This window comes from Felis catus, chromosome A3, assembly GCF_018350175.1.
Source record: "Felis catus isolate Fca126 chromosome A3, F.catus_Fca126_mat1.0, whole genome shotgun sequence".
Classification (NCBI taxonomy): domain Eukaryota; kingdom Metazoa; phylum Chordata; class Mammalia; order Carnivora; family Felidae; genus Felis; species Felis catus.
In genome coordinates this window covers 100,398,049-100,417,152 of record NC_058370.1, presented here as the reverse complement: position 1 = coordinate 100,417,152, position 19,104 = coordinate 100,398,049, and the positions used below count along the sequence as shown (strand labels likewise).

Here is a 19,104-nt window from a genome sequence, read left to right as displayed (position 1 = left end):
TTGGTGCTGTTGTTACCATTTAGCTTTATGTCTGGTTCTAGACTCCAAGGCTCCAGGGCTCACAGAGATGCCCTCATCACATACAGGCCAGCCATGGGCTTGACCACAGGACCTCTAGTTTCCTGCCCAGCTGTGGCATTTAGTGGTCAATACAAGACCATCTTCAGGCATTTCTTTAGAAGGTTCTTTACCTCCTAGGGCATTTTAGGAGAACTGGGTAAAGGTCTCAGCTTCTCTAGGAGGCCATCCACTCCAGGTTGGGCAAGGGAAACACAAATCCCTAGGGTACAGCAATCCTGAGGGGGTGCAGGGAGGAACGATACTTCTGATTCTTTTGAGAATGAGATTTGGGGGAGCGGGAAGAAGGACGCTAATTTCTTACCACGTTGTTTACCCTACCCTCTGAAAGCCAGGCCATGTGCTCTATCTTGTGGTATGTTCAGAGAAGATAAGGTCCCCACCTGTAAAAACTTCACAGCCTCATTGGTAATATGAGAGCATCCCTGAGTAAAGAAACAAAACCAAACCTGACAGGACAGGATAACTTCTGAAGAGGCAGCAGAGCTGGGACCAACTTCTCAAGTTGACCTTGCACATGCTTCGGTATTAGTGTTTCCACATCATCACTTTTATCAGTCCAGATGTCACAAACCCTCAGGCCCTCCATGTGGAAGTTTTGTGTCACCATACATTTTGTGATGCAATTTTCTAAAGAAAAAAAAAAAAAAACGAATTTGTAGCTAAATTTTAAAAACTTAGAAATACAAAACTAACCCAACCCCCAGATTTCTAGCTGCTCTGGAAGACTCTAACGATCTAGCAACACAGGCTGCTCGATTCCCACATGGCAGTAGTGGGAAAGAGCTGAGCAGTGACTGTCCCCTTTAGATAGGACTTTCCAGGTGCATAGTCCCCATAGACTTCTTATGTCTCACACCCAGCCTCCCTCACACATCTGTCTCACCTGCTTGGTCCTGCCCCCAGGCATCCCATCTTATCCTTTAATTAAAAAAAAAAAAAAAAAACCCTTCATATCTTCCTCCTGCTAGAAGAATAAAGTCCAAACACTTTTGGCTGGCAAATCTTACAAACTCTGGTCCCAATCTAATCTCCCATTGCTCCTCTACACACATTTTTCTCCCAATCATAGGGTACACATGAATGATTCTCATGGTTTTATGCATTCAGGTGGTTGTTTTCTCAGAATCAGGTTTCACTTTTAACTCTTTCACTCGTGTCTTTGATTCCTACTCTCCTTCCGGCATCTGAGGTCTTCCAAGATCATTTGCCTTCTCTTCAATGTACATCCCTCAGGAATTCCATTATGTAGGGGGATGTCCATCAATTTCTGTTGTCAGAAAATGCTTTTATTGTGCCTCTGTTCTTGCAAGATTATACGCTTCTAGGTGAACAGTTACTTTCCCCCAGAACGTTGCAGATATGCTTCCTCTGTCTTCTGGCGACTTTCAGCGTCATTGCTGTCTCTCTATAAAGAATCTGTCTTTTCTCTCTGACTGCTTAGGAGATTTTCTTTTTGTCTCTAGCATTCTGCAGCTTCACTGTAATGCATCTCGGATTTCTCTTAATGTTCCTGCTTATCATATGTTGGGGTTCCTGAATTGTGGGACTATGTTTTTCATCAATTCTGAACATTTTTTTTTAGCCATTATCTCTTCAGTGATTGCCCCTATATCATCTCCCCGATTTTTTCTTTCTTTCTGGAAATCTGACTAGGCATGTGCTAGACCTTTGATTTACCATTCTGTCCACCAGTCTCTTAATCTTATTTAGTTTTTCTAGATAGAACTTTTTTATCTTGGTGCTGTATTTTGACTAATTTCTTTGTATCGATCTTTCAATTGATGCTCATTATATCTTTACTTCTCTCTTATTGTGTTACCTGTTTCTGAGTTATTATTATCAATAATCTACTTCTTTTAGCTCTTAGTACTTTCACTTTCAATACCTCCTTTTATTTCTGTAAACATTGGACAAACTTACTTGGTATTTTGAATCTTCAAATTCTACTTTGCCGGTGTGATGGGTCTGAGTCCTTATTTCATTTTTTCTGCTGACTTATGAATAGTGGCTTGTTTCCACATGTGGTATTTTAAGTTGCAAACTCATTTCATCAAATGCTGAAAAATCACAATAATATGGCATCATGCAAAGAAAATGATAATTCTCCAGCAACTGAACTCAACAGCATGGGATATTGCAAACTGAGAAAGAACTCAAAACATCTATTATGAAGAAAATCGATGAATACAAGAAAACTCAGAAAGGTATTTCAGGGAACTCAGAGATACAATGAATAAACAGAAGGAGTTCTTTACCAAATAGTTTGAGATTATATATATAAAAAAAAGAACTACGCAGAAGTTCTAGGGCTGAAGAACTCAACAAAAGAGATGAAGAAGGCCTTAGAAAGCAGATGTAAATTGCAAACTCAGGGGTGCCTGGGCGGCTCAGTCAGTTGAGCATCTGACTCTTGATTTCAGCTCAAGTCACGAGGACCCCAGTGTTGTGGGATCGAGCCTTATGTTGGGCTCTGTGCTGAGCATGGAGCCTGCTTAAGATTCTCTCTCTCTTTGTGCCCCTCTCCCCCACTCAGGCACTTGCCTGCTCGCTCTCTCTCAAAAAAAAAAAAAAATACAAACTCAAATTCCTTGGAACTTTGCGGTAACTGTCTTAGGCTTAGATTCAGGTCTAAGCTGGAAGTGATCTGCTGCTTATAGATGCCTAAGAGAACTACCAACCCAAGACCCTTTTAAAAGGATTTTGGTCACAAAGGTGGTATGAATTCTAGCCCCAAATTGGCATAAGGACAGGCTTTTGGTCAGAAATTCTCAGGGGGAACTTTTGTTTTTCTTTCGGCTTCACCCTGAACTAAAATCAGATATCTTCAGGCAAGTAACAAGTCTATGGCACATATGCCACTCTTTCCCTTGGGGAGCAAGATCTGACAACATCCACTAAAATTTCCATCACTTGAAGGTTCTGGGTATTCATAAGGATTTCCAATGTACTCTGACGTCTTGCTTCAGTCTAACTTTGTCTGCTATCTCTGTGGCCCATTTGGCCAGAATTAATGGGGACTCCAAGGTAAAGTCTGGCTCTGACTCACTTCTCTCGATTCCCACTCTCTCATTGCTTCTGCCTCTGAGGGATGTCCTCCCATTCCTGCCATCTCAGCCTTGATGTAAAACATGCTTTTAATAGTTTCCCCAGCGTCTCAGGGATTTTTGACTTGGCAGATTTTGCCAGAATCCACCCTTCCATGTTGTTGCAAACATGGCGCTCACTTTCCTATCATTTTCCAACAGTCTCCCAGAATCCTCGCTCATCCTGTTACCTCTTTCTAGACTGATCTTCCTCACCTTCCCCATTGGCTAAATCTTATTATGGTAAGCAGAATTCCAAGATGGTTCCCCAAATCACTAGCCTCTGATGGATGCTACTTGAACACTATATTCAATTGAACACTAAGCTAATGTTGCTGTGAAGACATTTTTCAGATGTAATTAATGTCCTAAGCCAGTTGATCTTAAAATAAGGAAATTATCTGGGTGAGTGGGTCTGACTTAATCACATGAGGTCTTGGAAAGCAGAAAGTTTTGTCTATCGGTAGTAGAAGAGAAAGTCATACAGCCGTGCTCTGGCTGGCCTAGAAGAAAGCAAATATCTGTGTTAAGAACTTTCTATGGGGCCACATGGCAAGAAACCATGGGCAGCCCCTAGGAGCTGAGGGTGGTGATTTGGGGCCAACAGCTTGTAAAAAAACCCCAAGGACCTCAATCCTGTAACTGCAAGGAAATAAATTCCGCCACAAACCGGTGAGCTTGAGTGAACACTCTGAGCCCACTTGAGAACCACAGCCCTGGCCCACAACTTGATTTCCGTCACGTGAGACCCTGAGCAGAGAATTCAGTTACACAGTAACTGGACTTAAACTGTGAGACAATTGGAGTTGTTTTAATCTGCTAAATTTGTGGTAAGTTTTTACACAGCAGTAGAAAATGAACACAGCCCTAAACTAATATACCCACCTTATACTTCAAAGCCAAATTCAATTTTCACCCCTCCAAGATGTGTCCTTGAGCTCTGAGGCTGGTCCAGCCGGTGGCCCTCCTCCTCACCCCCGCCCGCCATGCTCTCATGACTCTTAATAGTCCTTCTGTTATATCTCCTTGTGTTACTGGTTTTGCTTGTTCATCTGTTTTAAAGTGTCTTTCTCTCCAGTTAGACCATTTGACCTTCAGAGAAAGGACCGTTTCTTAGGTCAACTCCAGCGTCTGATGGCCAGGGTTCAATCCCAGCTTTGCTACTTCTTAGCCATGTGAACTTTGACTTTTTCATTTCCCGAAGTTTCTACAAGCCTCAACTTCCTTATGTAAGATATGGGGGTAAGAAGACCCTACCTCAAAGGGCTGTTATGAAGATAAAATGAAATCATTTTTGTACAGCACTTCACACAATACCTGGCACATAATAGGCCCTTGGCACATGTTTGTGCAATGAATATATGGGTGAAGGGAGGATGGAATGAGAGCCTGCACATGTGCCTGAATATGCGTCTGTGCAGAACTGTTTCCTCAACCTAAGCCACCCTGTCAACAGACAGCCTTCCCCTGATGTTTCCCTTGTTTGTTTTACTCCTGCTTTTCCCGTGATTGCTCACAGGAAACATCCCTAGAAAAACCTCAAGGGATTGACTTCCTTTGTGCTTTAGGGCAGCAGCCGGTCTGTATTCTGTTGGCCGCAGCTGCGCCCCAGCCCCTGGGGACTGAGGGAGGGACAACGTCTCAGAAGGATGAGGATGGGAGCCAAACAGCAGGTGAAGTTCACCAAGAGAAAAATACAAAGACAATACTTGGGAGGGAACCCCCCCAAACCAGCCGATGGTAGAGGAGTAGGGATCCCTGACCCCCACCCCCCCGGCCCCTGCCTCACACACAGCCTCAGTCTTGGCTGCTACAACTGCCCTCTCTCCTTTCCTTCTGGCCACCTACAAAATAGTCACATCGGCATCACCCCTAACAGCTTCGAAGATGCCAGGCCCTAGGGAAGGCACAGCTCCTGTCTTGGTGTCAGATGAGAGCCATTTGGCAGGCGAAAAGAAACAGGCCATCTGGAAAAGCCTCTGAGACCTCAGTAATTTGAACCAATGACTCCCTTCAGTTTTATTTATTGTAAAAAACAACATTATAACAACATGAAAGGACATCTCTTACAAAGGAAAAAAAGATTACTCATGATCCTGCTACCCTAATGCCACAACTGTTTTCTTTTTCCAAGCGCTCTTCTCGCCTTTTTTTTTTTTTTTTTTTGGCCACATAATAGAAGTTTGCTTGCAATCTGTGTCCCCTTTTTTGTTTTCACTTAATGTGATATCTCTCAAGCCTTTTCTAGTATTGACCTAAATCTAGTGTTGGTCTCTCTCAATCTCTCTCTCTGAGCTGCATATATTCCAACGGCTTTGACGGAGGCATAATTAATGATTCCTTAACCCTTGGAGATTCTTGCTCATCCCCTTGAATCTTTGAGGTTGGCTGTTGGCAAAACTGTAAATGAAAGGAAGTTTGTTTTCCGGGCCCATCTGCCTCCCTGATCTTCCTTCCCTGCTAGCCCAATTTTAGCCCAAGACTTCTCTTGCCATCTCCTGGTGCCAACCTGCTCTCTGAGCCTGTGCCCCTATTCAAGGGCTATTAAAAATAATATCGTTCTATTTTTTCCTTCGAAGAAGAGCAATACATGCTTGTGTTGTCCAATTTGAGAAATGCATAAAAGCAAAAGAAAGTTAAAACCTGCTACCACTTTGCTGTTCAAGATCAGATGCCTCTGTTCCTCATCGCTCTCCAAAGTATTGTTGGCACTTTTGACCCCACTTGTCTGTGTCAGGTCCCTTTTCCCCCAGACCCTGCTCTGCCTTCACTAACCTGTACTGATGACATGATGAAAAGTTTATTCATGAATGAATAAACCCTAGAAAGTATGCTACCTTGAGGCCCTGGGCATCTACTTAGGTAAAAATATTCATAAACAGGTATACAATGCATCAAGGGGGCACCTGAGTCTGGCTAGTTTAACCCACTGGAGACTTCACTGGCTCATTAAACTGGAGCATATACAGGTAGGATGGGCTGCAGGGCTGGTTTGATCTAGTAGCTCAAAAATGTCATAAAGGCAATGGTTTCTTTCTAACCTCTGTCTTTGCTTCCCTCAGCATGATTCTCTTCTAAGGTCAATTCTTCTTGTTGCCTAAAATGGCTGCCTTATCAGCGGCTACTAAGGCTACTTATTGCCTGACTCCTGTCTAGCAGGAGATGAGAGCATCTCTCTCCCACCATCCAATAAATACCTAAGGTTTTCTCTGACTGGATCAGTCTGGTTCTGATGGCCGCCCATGAATCAATCTTAGGGGCAAGGAGGATGGGATCTCTCTGGGTGGTTTGGACCAGCAGGTCTCAAACTCTGGTCTTAGGACCCTTTACACTTCTAAAAATTACTGAGGATCCTAAAGAATCTTTTTAATGGAGGTTTAATCTATTGATATTTGACAAATTCGAAATTAAATGTAATTTAATTTAAATTAATAAATCATAAAAATAAAATTACATGTTTTAACAAGTTAAAAAATAATTATGTTTTAAAAAGTACTAATAGCCCCCAAAAAAACACAAAAACACAACTATGTTTTCCAAGACAAAAAGATGGTGAGAAAAATGGCTTTTTCCCCCCTTTATTTTTAATTTGCAAGTCCCTTTAAGTCTGGCTTAATAGAAGACAGCTGGATTTTCATATCTGCTTCTGTATTCAATCTGTTGCAAATTGTTCTGGTTAAAGTACATGAAGAAAATCTGCTTCACATCAATATGTAATTAGAAAAGGGAGGAGTATTTTGATAGATCTTTTTTGAAGTTTATTTTATTTATTTTGAGAGCGAGAGAGAGAGCACGCGTGGGGGAGGGGCAGAGAGAGAAGAAGAGTGAGAATCCCAAGCAGGTTCCATGCTGTCAGTGCAGAGCCCCACACAGGGCTCAGTCTCACCAACTGTGAGATCATGACCTGAGCCGAAACCAAGAGGTTTCACACTTAGCTGAGGTTGGACACTTAACTGAGCCACCCAGGTGCCCCGATAGCTTTTAAAGGGTATCTTTTTTGGTACTATACCAAAATTCTACAAGAGGTAATTCCTCTTTAAAGGTTTGTTGCATTGTGAAATTGAAAACCTTATCTATAAACTTTTCATACTGTCAAATTAAAATCCATTGTCTGCCTTGCATTTAGAATTCATCTTTTACCCATGTGTGATTTTGTAACATCATGCATTAGCGATTTGGAAAACACTGATTCACTGAGTAAATGCAGGTCTTGTAAATGTTGGCACATTATACATGACCCAATATCCCCAAGTCACATTTGTTAACATCACCATTCGTCACATCAGAAAAGTCCTTAAATATTGAGACGCTGTCTCAGGGTGATAATAAGTTTTCCAAAATTCTAAATTTCTTTTGAAAGCTGGAATTTTTTCATCATTGGCCCAACAAATAGTCCATTGTTTTCCTTGAAGAGACAGGCTCACTTAACTGATTGTCAAGGAAATGTCTACCAAATAATCAAGTTGAAATAACCATAATTTGTCAGTTGCTTTCTCAAGTGAAAATGGTGTTGCATGAAAAAAACAAAAAACAAAAAAAACCCCAAAAAACCCAAACCAGCCAGTTCAGCTTGCGGCTGCACACGTGCTCTCCCTTAGACAACCACCAGGCTCTGGTTTGCAGTGGAAGGGTTTTATGTGCCTTTCCCATTTTGTTATATAAAATATTAAAAAGATATGTGCTCAAGGGTTGAGATTTTAGTAAATTTAGTAATATGTATTGCTCCATCAAGACCATTCTTAAATGACACTGCATTTTTTTAATTAAAAGTTTTTGTGTTTGTGTTTTTGTTTTTATTTTTTACCATTAGTGCGGTAATGAAGGCTATTAGTACAGTTCGGTGCCACTACCCTGATTTGTGAAGGCACCAGTAGTTTTGCACCATCAATGCGAAAGGCAAACTATGTATTAGATAATTATGAAATAACTTTGACTTCAGAGATTCCCTGAAAGGTCCTCAGGGACCCCTAGGGGTCCATGGACCATAGTTTGAGAACTGCTGACCTAGACCAGTCAGAGCCCGCTCACAGAGCTAAGAGTAGGGCAATCTTACCTAAACCACATGTTGCACCACAGAAGGGAAGGGTGGAATGAATGCTGGGGTAACACAATGCCTAAGTAATGAACATAAGGAATTAAAGAATTATAAAATCGTGGTAGCTGTCCCAGATTTACCAACAGTTTGGCCACTGTGCTAGTCAGGGTCCTGAGCTTTTCTGAGACCAGCCACTGACTTGAAGAGATTCCAGGTAAGGCTTTGAGGTCGAGGGGCTGATCCTAATTTACGGTTTGAGGATCTCTGTCTCTATCCAGAACAGTAGCAGAGGCTCTGCAGCTAGTAAAAAGGGTGTTTTAGGTCAGGGCTTGTCTTGTCCCACAAGTCAGCTTCTCTTCTCACCAAATGTGAATGGGGTGAATGAGGCAGCGGGTGCAGGGTAAGCTTACCAGTGGTCCGGTTAGGCTGGAACAGGAGGCAGTTTTGAGCTCCTTTTCTTTGTCACACCCACCTTGCACCCAGTCCTCCAAGCCGGAAGGCTGATCCTTATGTCCAACCTTAATGCTCTCACAGCATTTTTCAGACAAGAAGTATCTGGGAGAAAGGGAAAGAGCAGCTAAGGCAAAGAGAGGTAAAGTGTCTGACCAAGCAGGCTGGCCTTGGGCAGGTCTCCAAGAGAGAAGTGGTGAGGTGCTCAGCATTCTCCCTGCAGCTGTCCCTGACCCCAGCAGCTGCTCTGCCTGGCCAGCCTTGGCCACTCCACTGGATTTAGATCTCCCAGTGACAGCTTTTCCTCTAAGATTTTCAAAATGCTCCAGTATTCTCACCTTAGAATAACTTGGAAACATTTTTATGGCAAAATCCCTTTGGAAAGTATGACAACAGAGTCCCCTCCTCCCCCCTTCCTTTCCAAGATTTCCCTCCTGACCTTTGTTACCCAGATATAACATTTTTTTCCAGCACCCCCTGCCCCCACTGGGGAAAGAACACAGACACTGCCAAACTCTGGTGCTTTGCAACCCCTGAAGAAACTGTTGCAAAAAAGATCGACAAAATTCTAAGTTTTCACAAATATATTTGGCTTAGTTTCTAGGATCTTCCGTTTTAAACCAGAACCGGTATCACAGGCACATGACTGCAATGCACTGTATCTGTAACCTAAAAGGAAATTCTGAAAGCAGACCAATGAGTTCACTGAGGAGTCAACAAGTCCCAAGGCACAGAAATGTTGCAGACGCATTATACACCCTTGGGTGTTCTAAAGAAATAACATGTCAGCGCTTTAAACTCCTTTTAATTCTTGAATTTGGGGATTCACGAATATTTATGCTTTAAAAGTCTGTATGACATTTCTTTTCCAGATTCAAGGGAGACTCCTGAGATATGGAAAGGGGGACTCCAAGCGCAGGTTCTGATCCCTGCTCTGCCACCAGATGTCCCAATGAATTAGGTACCTCACTTAATGCTTTCCGGGCCTCAATTACCCATCTGATACCAATAGGTAATCAGCACTACTAACCTTTTCTCGGACACGTGTAACAAAAATAAAGATGTTCTGCAAGTCCTCCCCGCTCCCCCACGCCCAGGCTGCCCTCCTGCAGCTCTCAAGGTCTCACGACCCAAGGAACTCTGAACAGTGGTCGCCCTGGGGGGGTTGTGCAGGCAAGTAAAGCACGTGACTACGAAAAGCCCCTTCATTCACCGACTCCGCATCTACCAGTCCTCTGCGCAGTAAAAGCCTGTAACAAGTCCAAATGCACCTTTTGTTCCCTCCACCGCCTAACTGCACGTAGAGTTCAAGAGGGCTGTGGGGGCCCACTGTCCTCGGTACGTCCTGCCGAAGGCGCCCGGCTCCCCGAACCACAGTGGGTGGAGGCGTTGCGCGTCCCGGGGGCGGGGCCGCCGCGGGACCCCCCCCCCCCCGCGAGCTCCGATTGGTCTCTCTTGTCCTCGTGATGCTCGGCCCCGCCCGCGGCCCTCCTCCGCATCCGCGCGGGGGAGCGGACAGTCTGGTGCTGAATGGGCGCGAGCGCTGCGCCGGGGGCGGGCGGGGGCGCGGGGCCCTGGACTGGAGGCGGGCCGGCGCCCCCTCCCTAGCATGCGGACGAAGGCGGCCGGCGGCGCGGAGCGGCGTCCCCTGCAGCTGCGAACGGAGGCGGCGGCGGCGGCGGCACCTGCCGGCCGAGGTAAGTGGCGCAGCCCCCTTCTCGGCGTAGCGGGGCCCGCGGGCTGGGGGCGGCGGTGGCCATCAGTCCTTAACCCTGCCTGGCTGGGGCTTGGCGCCTCCTCCCCGGCCCCGCGGGCGGCTCCTAGGGCACGGCGCCCCTGGACGCGCCTCGCGGGGGCGCGGGCTGGGGGTCGTGGCTCCGGGCCGCGTGGACGGGGCAGGGGGCGCCGCGGCCCACGCAAGTGTGGACGCGGTGGAGGCTCAGGGGTGAACCGCCAGGTTGTCGAGTCCAACCGCAGTGGCCCTTTCTCCCCCGGTGTTCCGCAGCGGCTCGGGGTTTAATTCATTGCTGGAAGCTTCCGAGCCAGCAGAGCCGAGTTAACTCATTTCCCTGGGACAGGATTGGGGGACCCTCTGCAGTGTAACTAGCAGCTCCCAAAACTGCCCTTTGCATCCTTCCATAAGGCGGGATGTGTGGCGTCTGTACGTAGAAATTCGCCAGTGACCTTCCTTGCCCCCCTCTGCAGCCAGCCCTACGAAAGAGACACGTTTTGGTGACCGTTTGCTTTCCTCTGAATTGTAAGCAGTGACTTGACATAGGCATGCATTCATTATACGCCTTTAGTGTGTAAATAACTCAAGGATTTTGGAGAGCATCTCTCAGAGATGCCGGGCTAATAGGGAGAGGCGGGGGCTTGTCTCTACCCCACACCAGCTGGGTGACCTTGGCCAATACATATCCCCTTGAGGGGCTCTGTTTCCTGGTCGCTACTGGGAAGCTTGAGCTGCTGCTGATGGCTGTGGTCCCTTTCAGGCCTCTGGTTCAGTGGTTCTGACCGAATAATGTGTTTACCCGTTAAAGGGGTCCTACAAATCAGCTGACTTGAAAGATGAATTTTATGTTCTCATGTCTTAATTCGTGTAGGTGGCCTTTGCTTAATTATGGATCGCTCTTTTAAAAGAGAAAATAGTTTTATGTGCTGCGTTTCGCATCCTTGACTTGCCTGCTTGTGGTGCCAAGCACCCAGCTCAGTACTGGGGTTACAAAGAGGAAGAAGACTCATCTCCTGCCCTCTGGTGTTTAGCCTCACTCTCCTCTTGTTTTATAACTGCTAATCCTCTTCCACAGAGGGATGCGTGTCCTGAAACTGTGAGGAAGAGGAATTCATGTCTGTTGAGTGAAGGGGCACAGACTCAAAAACATGATGGGTTGTGGTTTCACTTGTGTAATCCGGAAAGCCGGACGGACAGTTTAGAAGAATGTCTTACATTTCTAGTCTTAGAGCCAGGATCACCTAAATTCCAACACATGCTTAGACAGGAGAGAGTGCTGTGAACTGCCAGAGCACTATAACCAAGATGTCATGGTTCTTTTTCCATGTCTGTCCATTATGTGAGTGCTGCTGTTTCTGTAAGATGAAATGGACCTTATTTGTGATTAGCAGCCATTTCTTCCTCTAAGCCAGAAAAGAAATGAGTGAGATGGGAAGGTATGAGGGAGTTAATGGAAGTGTGAGAGGGCCAACAGGCATATATTCTAAAAAGTCATTTTATAAAGGTTACCTATTTTGAAAATGCTTATAATTTTGGCCCAGATGGCCAAGTTAGTCCCATGCTGTTTGGCAGCAGTGAGGGGAGTTTATCTAGCAAGTTGGCTCTTGGGAGGTGAACAGACTGTAATAAAAAAGGTTTAGAGCTCTCTGTGGGAGTCCATCCAGGTGCTGGGGGCCGAAGGGGGATGTCTGGGAGCCAGGAGTTCCTGGGAGGATTAAAACTCACCTTCCACACCCTTCTAGTTCATGAGGAACAAATTAATCTGAACTGCCTGTGGAGGGTTGAGATCATTCCCAGAGGGCATGCTCCATGATTTTAAGTCTAGCTGGGCAGCCTTGGCAGAAATAAAACAGTTGGGAAGATATACAGTGATGGTACAAACTTCCTAACTGCAGAGAAAGGAGAAGCAAGGGCTGAATCAGTGTGAAAGGCCTAAATTAGCAAAGGCATCCAAAATGGGGAGGGGTTGCAGATCACCAGCCTGGTGTGGGAAGAAGCCGTAAATATGGATAACGACGTGTAGGGCTCCTCAAGGAGAGAGAACCAGCTTAAGCACACCTGCAGAGGGGGAGCAAGGAAGAAGTGTAAGGGAGTGGGGGAACAATGAGGTTAGAGGGTACAAAGACACTTCCAGGCTTGTCTTACCTGGACAGCTTTTTCTTTCCTTCTTTCTTTCTAAAGTATAGCACACATACTAGAAAAGTAGACACGCTGTAAGTGTACTGTTCACAAGTTTTCCAAACTGAACACACCCACGCACTCAGATCAAGAAGCAGGAGCTCCCCGTGTGTGCTCCCTTCCAGTCCCTACCTCCCTGGGGGCAACCCACCACACCTGACAGTTCCATGCGTGTATAAATGGATCCTGCAGTATCCGACATCTTTCCTAATGAGTTAGGTTTCTGAGATTCACTCGTGACGCTGCCTCTTGCTGTAGTGTGCTTCCTCTCAGTGCTGATTTGGCCTTTGGGTGATTAATATATCACATATTTGTGCACTGTTGATGGACATTTGGGCAGTTTCCAGCATTTGACTATTGCACATAACGTTGCTGTGACTGTTCTCGTACCCATCTTTGGTATACATACGTATGCATTTCTGATGGTGGTATGGTAGGTATGTGATTGCTGGGTAATGGGCGTGTGTATACTCAGCTTTGGGAGCTGCAGGCAAAGCCATGTTATTCCAATTTTTTAATAACTACGTTGTTATTAGTGTGGTCATCATATGGTTATTATATGGTAATTAGTAGTTAATTTTTATTAGTGTAGTGTTAGTTTTATAATAGTACCTCCTTACTACTAGCTGATGAGGGCAACACCAAGTTTTCACCAAGGAGACAGGCAGGAGTCTTACCGGGAGTCATGATCAGTTTCTATCTGGCTGTGCCCCATGCCCCATATTCTCTTGGCAAGTGCAGTCAGCTCCATGCCCCGGTCTCCCGAGTCACGCAGCAGCACAGGCCGAGCTGTGGGCAACCCAAGAGTTCTGTTGTCAGGGAAAAGTTTCTCTGGCCAAACTGCTTTAACTTATCTCAGCTCCCAGTTGCCTGCAAGCACTTCTGGGAACCTCTCCTCCCTTTTGCTTTCTAAACATTGTACTTTGTATATATTGTTTAGCTCCTTTTTTTTTTTTTTAATGTTTATTTGTTTTTGAGAGAGAGAGAGAAAGAGAGTGAGCATGGGAGGGGCAGAGAGAGGGAGGGAGACAGAATCTGAAGCCAGCTTCAGGCTCTGAGCTGTCAGAGGGGCTTAAACCCACCAACCGTGAGATCATGACCTGAGCTGAGGTCATATGCTTAACTGACTGAGCCACCCAGGTGCCTGGTACTTTCTATACTTGTTTCTACTTCTCTGATCTGCCTTCTCTGTGCTTCCGCATTTCTGTTAAGAATTCTCTCATGTCATTGAGGAAAAGCACAAGTCTAGGTTAGTCCTTTAAGGCCGTACAAGATATTTTTGTTCTCTTCCTCTGGCATGGAAAAAACATCCAGGATTAAGTTAAGTATCTAAAATCATAATAGTTAAGTATCATATGGTATGATTTGATTAATTCAAAGAGGGAAAATTGATAAAAATAAATAAAAAAGGTCTGCTTTAATGGAATAGTGGTTCTATCTTTTGGACATTAAGGCTATTTTTAATACCAAGTGTCATTTTCATGATTAAAGGCTTAAATATATTGAGTTCACAGTGGAAGTCGTTGTTCTATGATATGTATAGAGTTCCTTCTTCCCTGGCCACCTTTTCTCAGCTTCTGCCTTTTTTTTTTTTTTTTATGTGTATTTATTTGTTTTTGAGAGTGAAAAAGAGAGCATAAGCTGGGGAGGGGAAGAGAATCTCAAGCAGGCTCCATTCGTCGTGGCAACACAGGGCCTGCGACAGGGCTCAGTCTCACGAATCGTGAGATCATGACCTGAGCTGAAGAAATCAAGAGTTGGACATTAAACCGACTGAGCCACCCAGGTGCCCCTCAGCTTCTGCTTTTTTACCCTCTTCTATCTTGTTCTTCACCTCCTTTCTGCTTCTGACAAACATCTTGGTCTCATTTCCTATTTAGACTCTAGTGGCAAGAGAGGAAGAGAGTATGGTGCTTTAACAGGGCTCCCAATACTCTCCTCCCTTTGCTTGTTATTTTCTGCAGTCACATCCTTAGTTTTCCAGGACTTGGTGGTTGGTGTAGGCTTCTTGCTTATCCTTTCTCTAGTCGAGTGGAACTGTAACTCAAGCCACACATAACTTAAACTTTTCTAGTAGCTACATTGAAAAAGTTGAAAAGAAACAGTTGTATCGAAGTTGCAATTTCTGAGGAATATAAGAACTTCTAAACTGTTATGCACATACTAACACAGCTTCAAACAATGTAAAGTAAAAAGTGACAGAAGAATAAAAAAAAAAAAGTTGACAAATCTGCCACCAAAGTGAGAGAGATTTTAGCATACATCTTTCAGTAGCTGATAGAACAAGCTGACTGAAAACCACTAAAGGGTTATTCCAGCAAACAATAAGCTTGATCCAACTGTTTATATAGAAAACATGGTCCCACAAATGAAGATTGTACTTTTACAAAAATTGAGTATACACCTGGTCATGAAATAAGTTCTAACATGTTTAAAATAACCAGTATCATACAGAACAAGTTCTCTGGCCACAGTGCAACTAAATTATATCAGTTTTAAATGCTATTTTGGAAAAAAAGTGAAAATTTGAATTTAAAAATATTTAGGCTTGAGAGATAAGTGATAATAATAAACATATATGTCAAAAGTTGTAGGATGACTTATATACTTAAACTATTAGGTACAGTCTTAATTGCTCATATTAACAAGAAAAATAGCAAAAATTAATGATTTAATTAGCTAAATTAAGACATTAGGAACATAGCAATTAAAATGAATCCAACAAATTAGAAGGAAGGGAACTTTAAAAAAAAAGGTGAAATTAATTTTAATAATATATTTTAGTTAACCCAGTATGTCCAGTATATTCTGAAATTAATCTAAAAATTGTTAATGAGCAATTTAAATTTTCGTGTTCATACTCGGTCTTTAAAGTCTGGTGTGTATCTTACTTATATAGAGCACATCTCAATTTGGTTTGGCCACATTTGAAGTACTTAACAGCCACATGTGGCTAGTGGCAACTGTACTGGACAGCACAGCTCTGGATCTTAGCCTGTTTTAAACATTGAGCTGATTTGTCTTGATAAAGGGGACAGTCAGGGCTAACTGTGGTAGTGGGGTTCAGTTTTCTGCCAAGGAAATCTAGGATCGTAGGAATCTGGCAGTGTTCAGTGGCTGGCAAAAGAGGAGTGGGCTTTTTGTGAAAAGCTTGGTAAACCCACTCCCCTCCTAACAAACCCACATGCTACAACACATAGATAGGTCAGAAGAAAAGATAAATGCTATACTGACTCACTTTATTGTCACCTGCTCTAGACTAGATGACTAGATTAGACTAGAGCAGGTGACAATAAAGTGAGTCAGTATAGCATGCATATATATATATATATATAGTCATTTTTTATGTATATGTCATTATACGTACAGCTCATTTAATTTTCACAAAAGCCATGTGAGTTTGGTATCGTTATTATCCCCATTTTACAAATGAGGATGTTGAGGCTCAGAGGGGTTAAGAAACTAATAAAGTGTAGGGGACAGAGTCTGGGGAAAGTGTCTAGGGGACATTCTGACTCAGGCAGTCTGACCTGGAGGTGGCAAGGAGGCAAATGCATCCCTCCCTTTGCAGCACATAGTGTGTTCCTGCCGCATGCTTGAGAACAACTCCTGTGGAAATTCTTGGAAAGGTCATCCAAGGTGGCTGAGATGGCCGTGTTCCCTGTCCAGGTTGGCGTGTTCCCCTGCAGGCCATCGTCACTCCCCTGGGTCTCCACAGCAGGCTCCTAACTGGTCTCAGGGCACAAGAGGACTTCCCCATCTCCAGTGTGGCTCAAGAGAGGTCTTTCCAAAATCCAGTTCCAATTAACTTCCCACCCAGTTGCTCCTTTTATCCCAGGATAAAAAATTTCCCATTTCCAGCAGGCCATGGCATGGTCTGCTTCTTTTCTCTAGCTTCTTTTGGTACCTTATTCCCTCCTGGGCTGGACCTTCAGGCACTCCATGCAAAATTTTCCCCTCCGTGCCTGCTGTCCCTGCTCAGGTGACACCTGCCTGCCCACCGAGTTCTACGCATTCCTTCCTGGGAGGACCTTTCCTAACCCCTTCCCACACACACACACACACACACACACACCCTCAAATCTAAAACATCTTGTAACACAGCCCTCATGTCCAATGTAGAATAAATTTGAAAGAAATACTATGAAAATAGTTACATTTGTGATAGATCTACTTGTCTAATTTTTAAAATAAGATCATGAGAGCCTTTTGAAAAAGAGACTGTGTCCGTCTGGCCATTGCTGTAGCCCCAGGCGCGTATTCCATGCTTGATTAAAACTGCTTATATGAGGGGCGCCTGGTGGCTCAGTCGGTTGAGCCTCTGACTTCGGCTCAAGTCATGATCTCACATGATCAAATGTGAGTTCGAGCCCCATATCGGCCTGCTGCTGCTGTCAGCACGGAGCCTGCTTAGGATCCTCTGTCCCCTTCTCTTTCTGCTCCTCCCCCGCTCATGCTTTCTCTCTCTGAAAAATAAATAAAACATTTAAAAAAACCTAAAAACCTGCTTATATGAGGATTGCCTGGGTGGCTCAGTCAGTTAAGTATCCAACTTCGGCTCAGGTCATGATCTCATGGTTTGAGCCCCATGTCAGGCGCTGTGCTGACAGCTCAGAGCCTGGAGCCTGCTTTGGATTCTGTGTCTCCCTATCTCTCTGCCCCTTCCCCATTCATGCCCTGTCTCTCTCCCTCTCTCAAAAAAATGAATAAACATTAAAAAAAAAAACCCTGCTTATATGATTGGCAGCATGCTTCTTTGGGGCCTGCCCAAATAATGATTTCCCAAATATTTGGAGCAAAGAGGAAAAGGGATATGTGATTGGGTTATAAAAGGAAATTCTGTGTTTTAGCCATGCCTCTTATAGACCTAAATACCTGTTGTTGGTTTTAAGAGTTCAAACATATTTAACTTTCTCTGAGCTTAAAGTGCCCCAAACAAAACTTTCCTTTTTTCTTCTCTAAGACTGTTCCCACTCCTTCAGTCTCAAAACAGCCAGGGCCTGTCAAACTTCAGGTCCCAATTGTGGTCCCTCCAGTTCCTTTTCTAGGGCCATTTTAGGCTTTTCTTTTCTTTTCTTTTCTTTTCTTTTCTTTTCTTTTCTTTTCTTTTCTTTTCTTTTCTTTCATATGTTTATTTATTTATTTTGAGAGGCGGAGAGAGAAACAGAGACAGAACTTGCATGCTCGTGAGGGAGGGGCAGAGAGAGAGGGAGAAAGAGAATCCCAAGCAGGCTCTGCGCTGACAGCCCTGAAGCCGGGCTTGATTTTATGAACCGTGAGATCATGACCTGAGCTGAAATCAAGTGTCAGATGCTTAACCTACTGAGTCACACAGGTGCCCCTGGGGTCACTTTCTGATTTGAGTTTTATGTGACTAGCTTGCTGCTTCTAGGACGACGTGGCTTACTGAATACTGGATCATGACATAAACTACCTAGCAAATCCTTGACCTCTGTTTCCCTATCCACCTGGACAGCTGCTCCCTGAGAAATATTGCTGAGGTCTTGTTTGACGATGTCACTTCATAATTTCAAGACTTAGGGACCCATATCCCAACCCTTTCTTTTTGGGGGTGGGATCTTGGTAATTTCAGAATTTGCACACACACTTTCACATCGTCTCATCCCCTATGTTTCCCATTAGGAAGGTCCTCGTGTTGGAGCCTATTTACATTGGGTCCCAGAGTTGATTTTGTTAACTATTATTTCTACTGACTTTCCCGTTCTGTTAAGTATTATTTCTTCATGCCTACTACTTATATCCTTTAGATCAAGAGGGAAATCTTCCATTAAAAAGGTACCTTCTATGAGCTCTTTGCTGACAGCTCAGAGCCTGGAGCCTGCTTCAGATTCTATGTTTCCCTCTCTCTCTGCCCATCCCCTGCTCATGCTCTGTCTCTCTCTCTTAAAAATAAATAAAAATTAAAAAAAATTTTTAAAGGTACCTTCTAGATTTTGCGCTATTTGTAGTATTCATGGGATTGCCACCGACTTGTTCTCCTTTACATATTCTGCACATATAATTTGTAATCACAGGAGCCCCCCACTGGAGAGCTCTTATGTAAGGTGTTTTCTTAGAGCTTAGACGGACCCAAAGAGGAGGGGCAGTTCTCTAAGCAGTCTTCCCCCATTTATTCCAGTGTCTGTCTTATTCCCTCTGGTCTCCTTCTCTGAGGGGTACCCCCACCTCTGCCATTAAGTCCCCTCAGAGAATGGTGGAGTGGTGGCACTGCGTGGAGCCCTCTTGCGTGCTCTTTGCTCTTTTTCCTTCCTATTACTGGCCTGGATTTGTTATGCAGGCCAGACCTCAGCTGGCAGGGTGCTAGAATAACAGCCCCTGCCAGCTCAGTCACCACATTCTGTGTGGCATCTTTCTTCACGTCTCTTGATCGGCCCCCTCCTCACGGGTTCTGCTCTGGCTCGGTTGCAGTGACCTCCGTGACCTCTCCTTAGCTGCCTTCAGCCCACTTCCCATCGTGAGCTGGCCAGCCTGCTCCAGAGCCACGTAGGGCTGCCTGGCACCCCCTCCTTTGAGGCCAGTGTGGA

General features: G+C 44.4%; 1 protein-coding gene and 1 long non-coding RNA gene across 8 annotated transcripts in view; one reads left to right on the top strand and one right to left on the bottom strand.

The window, feature by feature from the left end:
• Positions 1 to 10,076, bottom strand: part of LOC102901534 — a 30,175-nt gene extending 20,099 nt beyond the window's left edge. Inside the window, exons 1-4 of one of the 3 annotated variants that reach the window (XR_006595716.1) lie at positions 9,921 to 10,076; positions 8,610 to 8,754; positions 2,002 to 2,138; positions 528 to 708 (exon numbers count right to left, since the gene is read on the bottom strand). This is a non-coding gene — a long non-coding RNA (uncharacterized LOC102901534). Of the gene's footprint in view, positions 1 to 527; positions 709 to 2,001; positions 2,139 to 8,609; positions 8,755 to 9,679; positions 9,900 to 9,920 lie in introns of those variants that run through there. The other 2 variants (XR_439967.5, XR_002154958.3) reach the window with 2 other exon arrangements.
• An 86-nt stretch (positions 10,077 to 10,162) lies between these two features.
• The window catches only part of ST3GAL5 (ST3 beta-galactoside alpha-2,3-sialyltransferase 5), a 49,930-nt gene continuing 40,988 nt past the window's right edge, over positions 10,163 to 19,104 (top strand). The window contains exon 1 of one of the 5 annotated variants that reach the window (XM_023251839.2): positions 10,163 to 10,346. In XM_023251839.2, coding sequence (XP_023107607.2) covers positions 10,259 to 10,346 — 88 coding nt within the window. In that variant the 5' untranslated portion in view covers positions 10,163 to 10,258. The remainder of the gene's footprint in view (positions 10,347 to 19,104) is intronic. The other 4 variants (XM_045054517.1, XM_045054518.1, XM_023251836.2 and 1 more) reach the window with 4 other exon arrangements.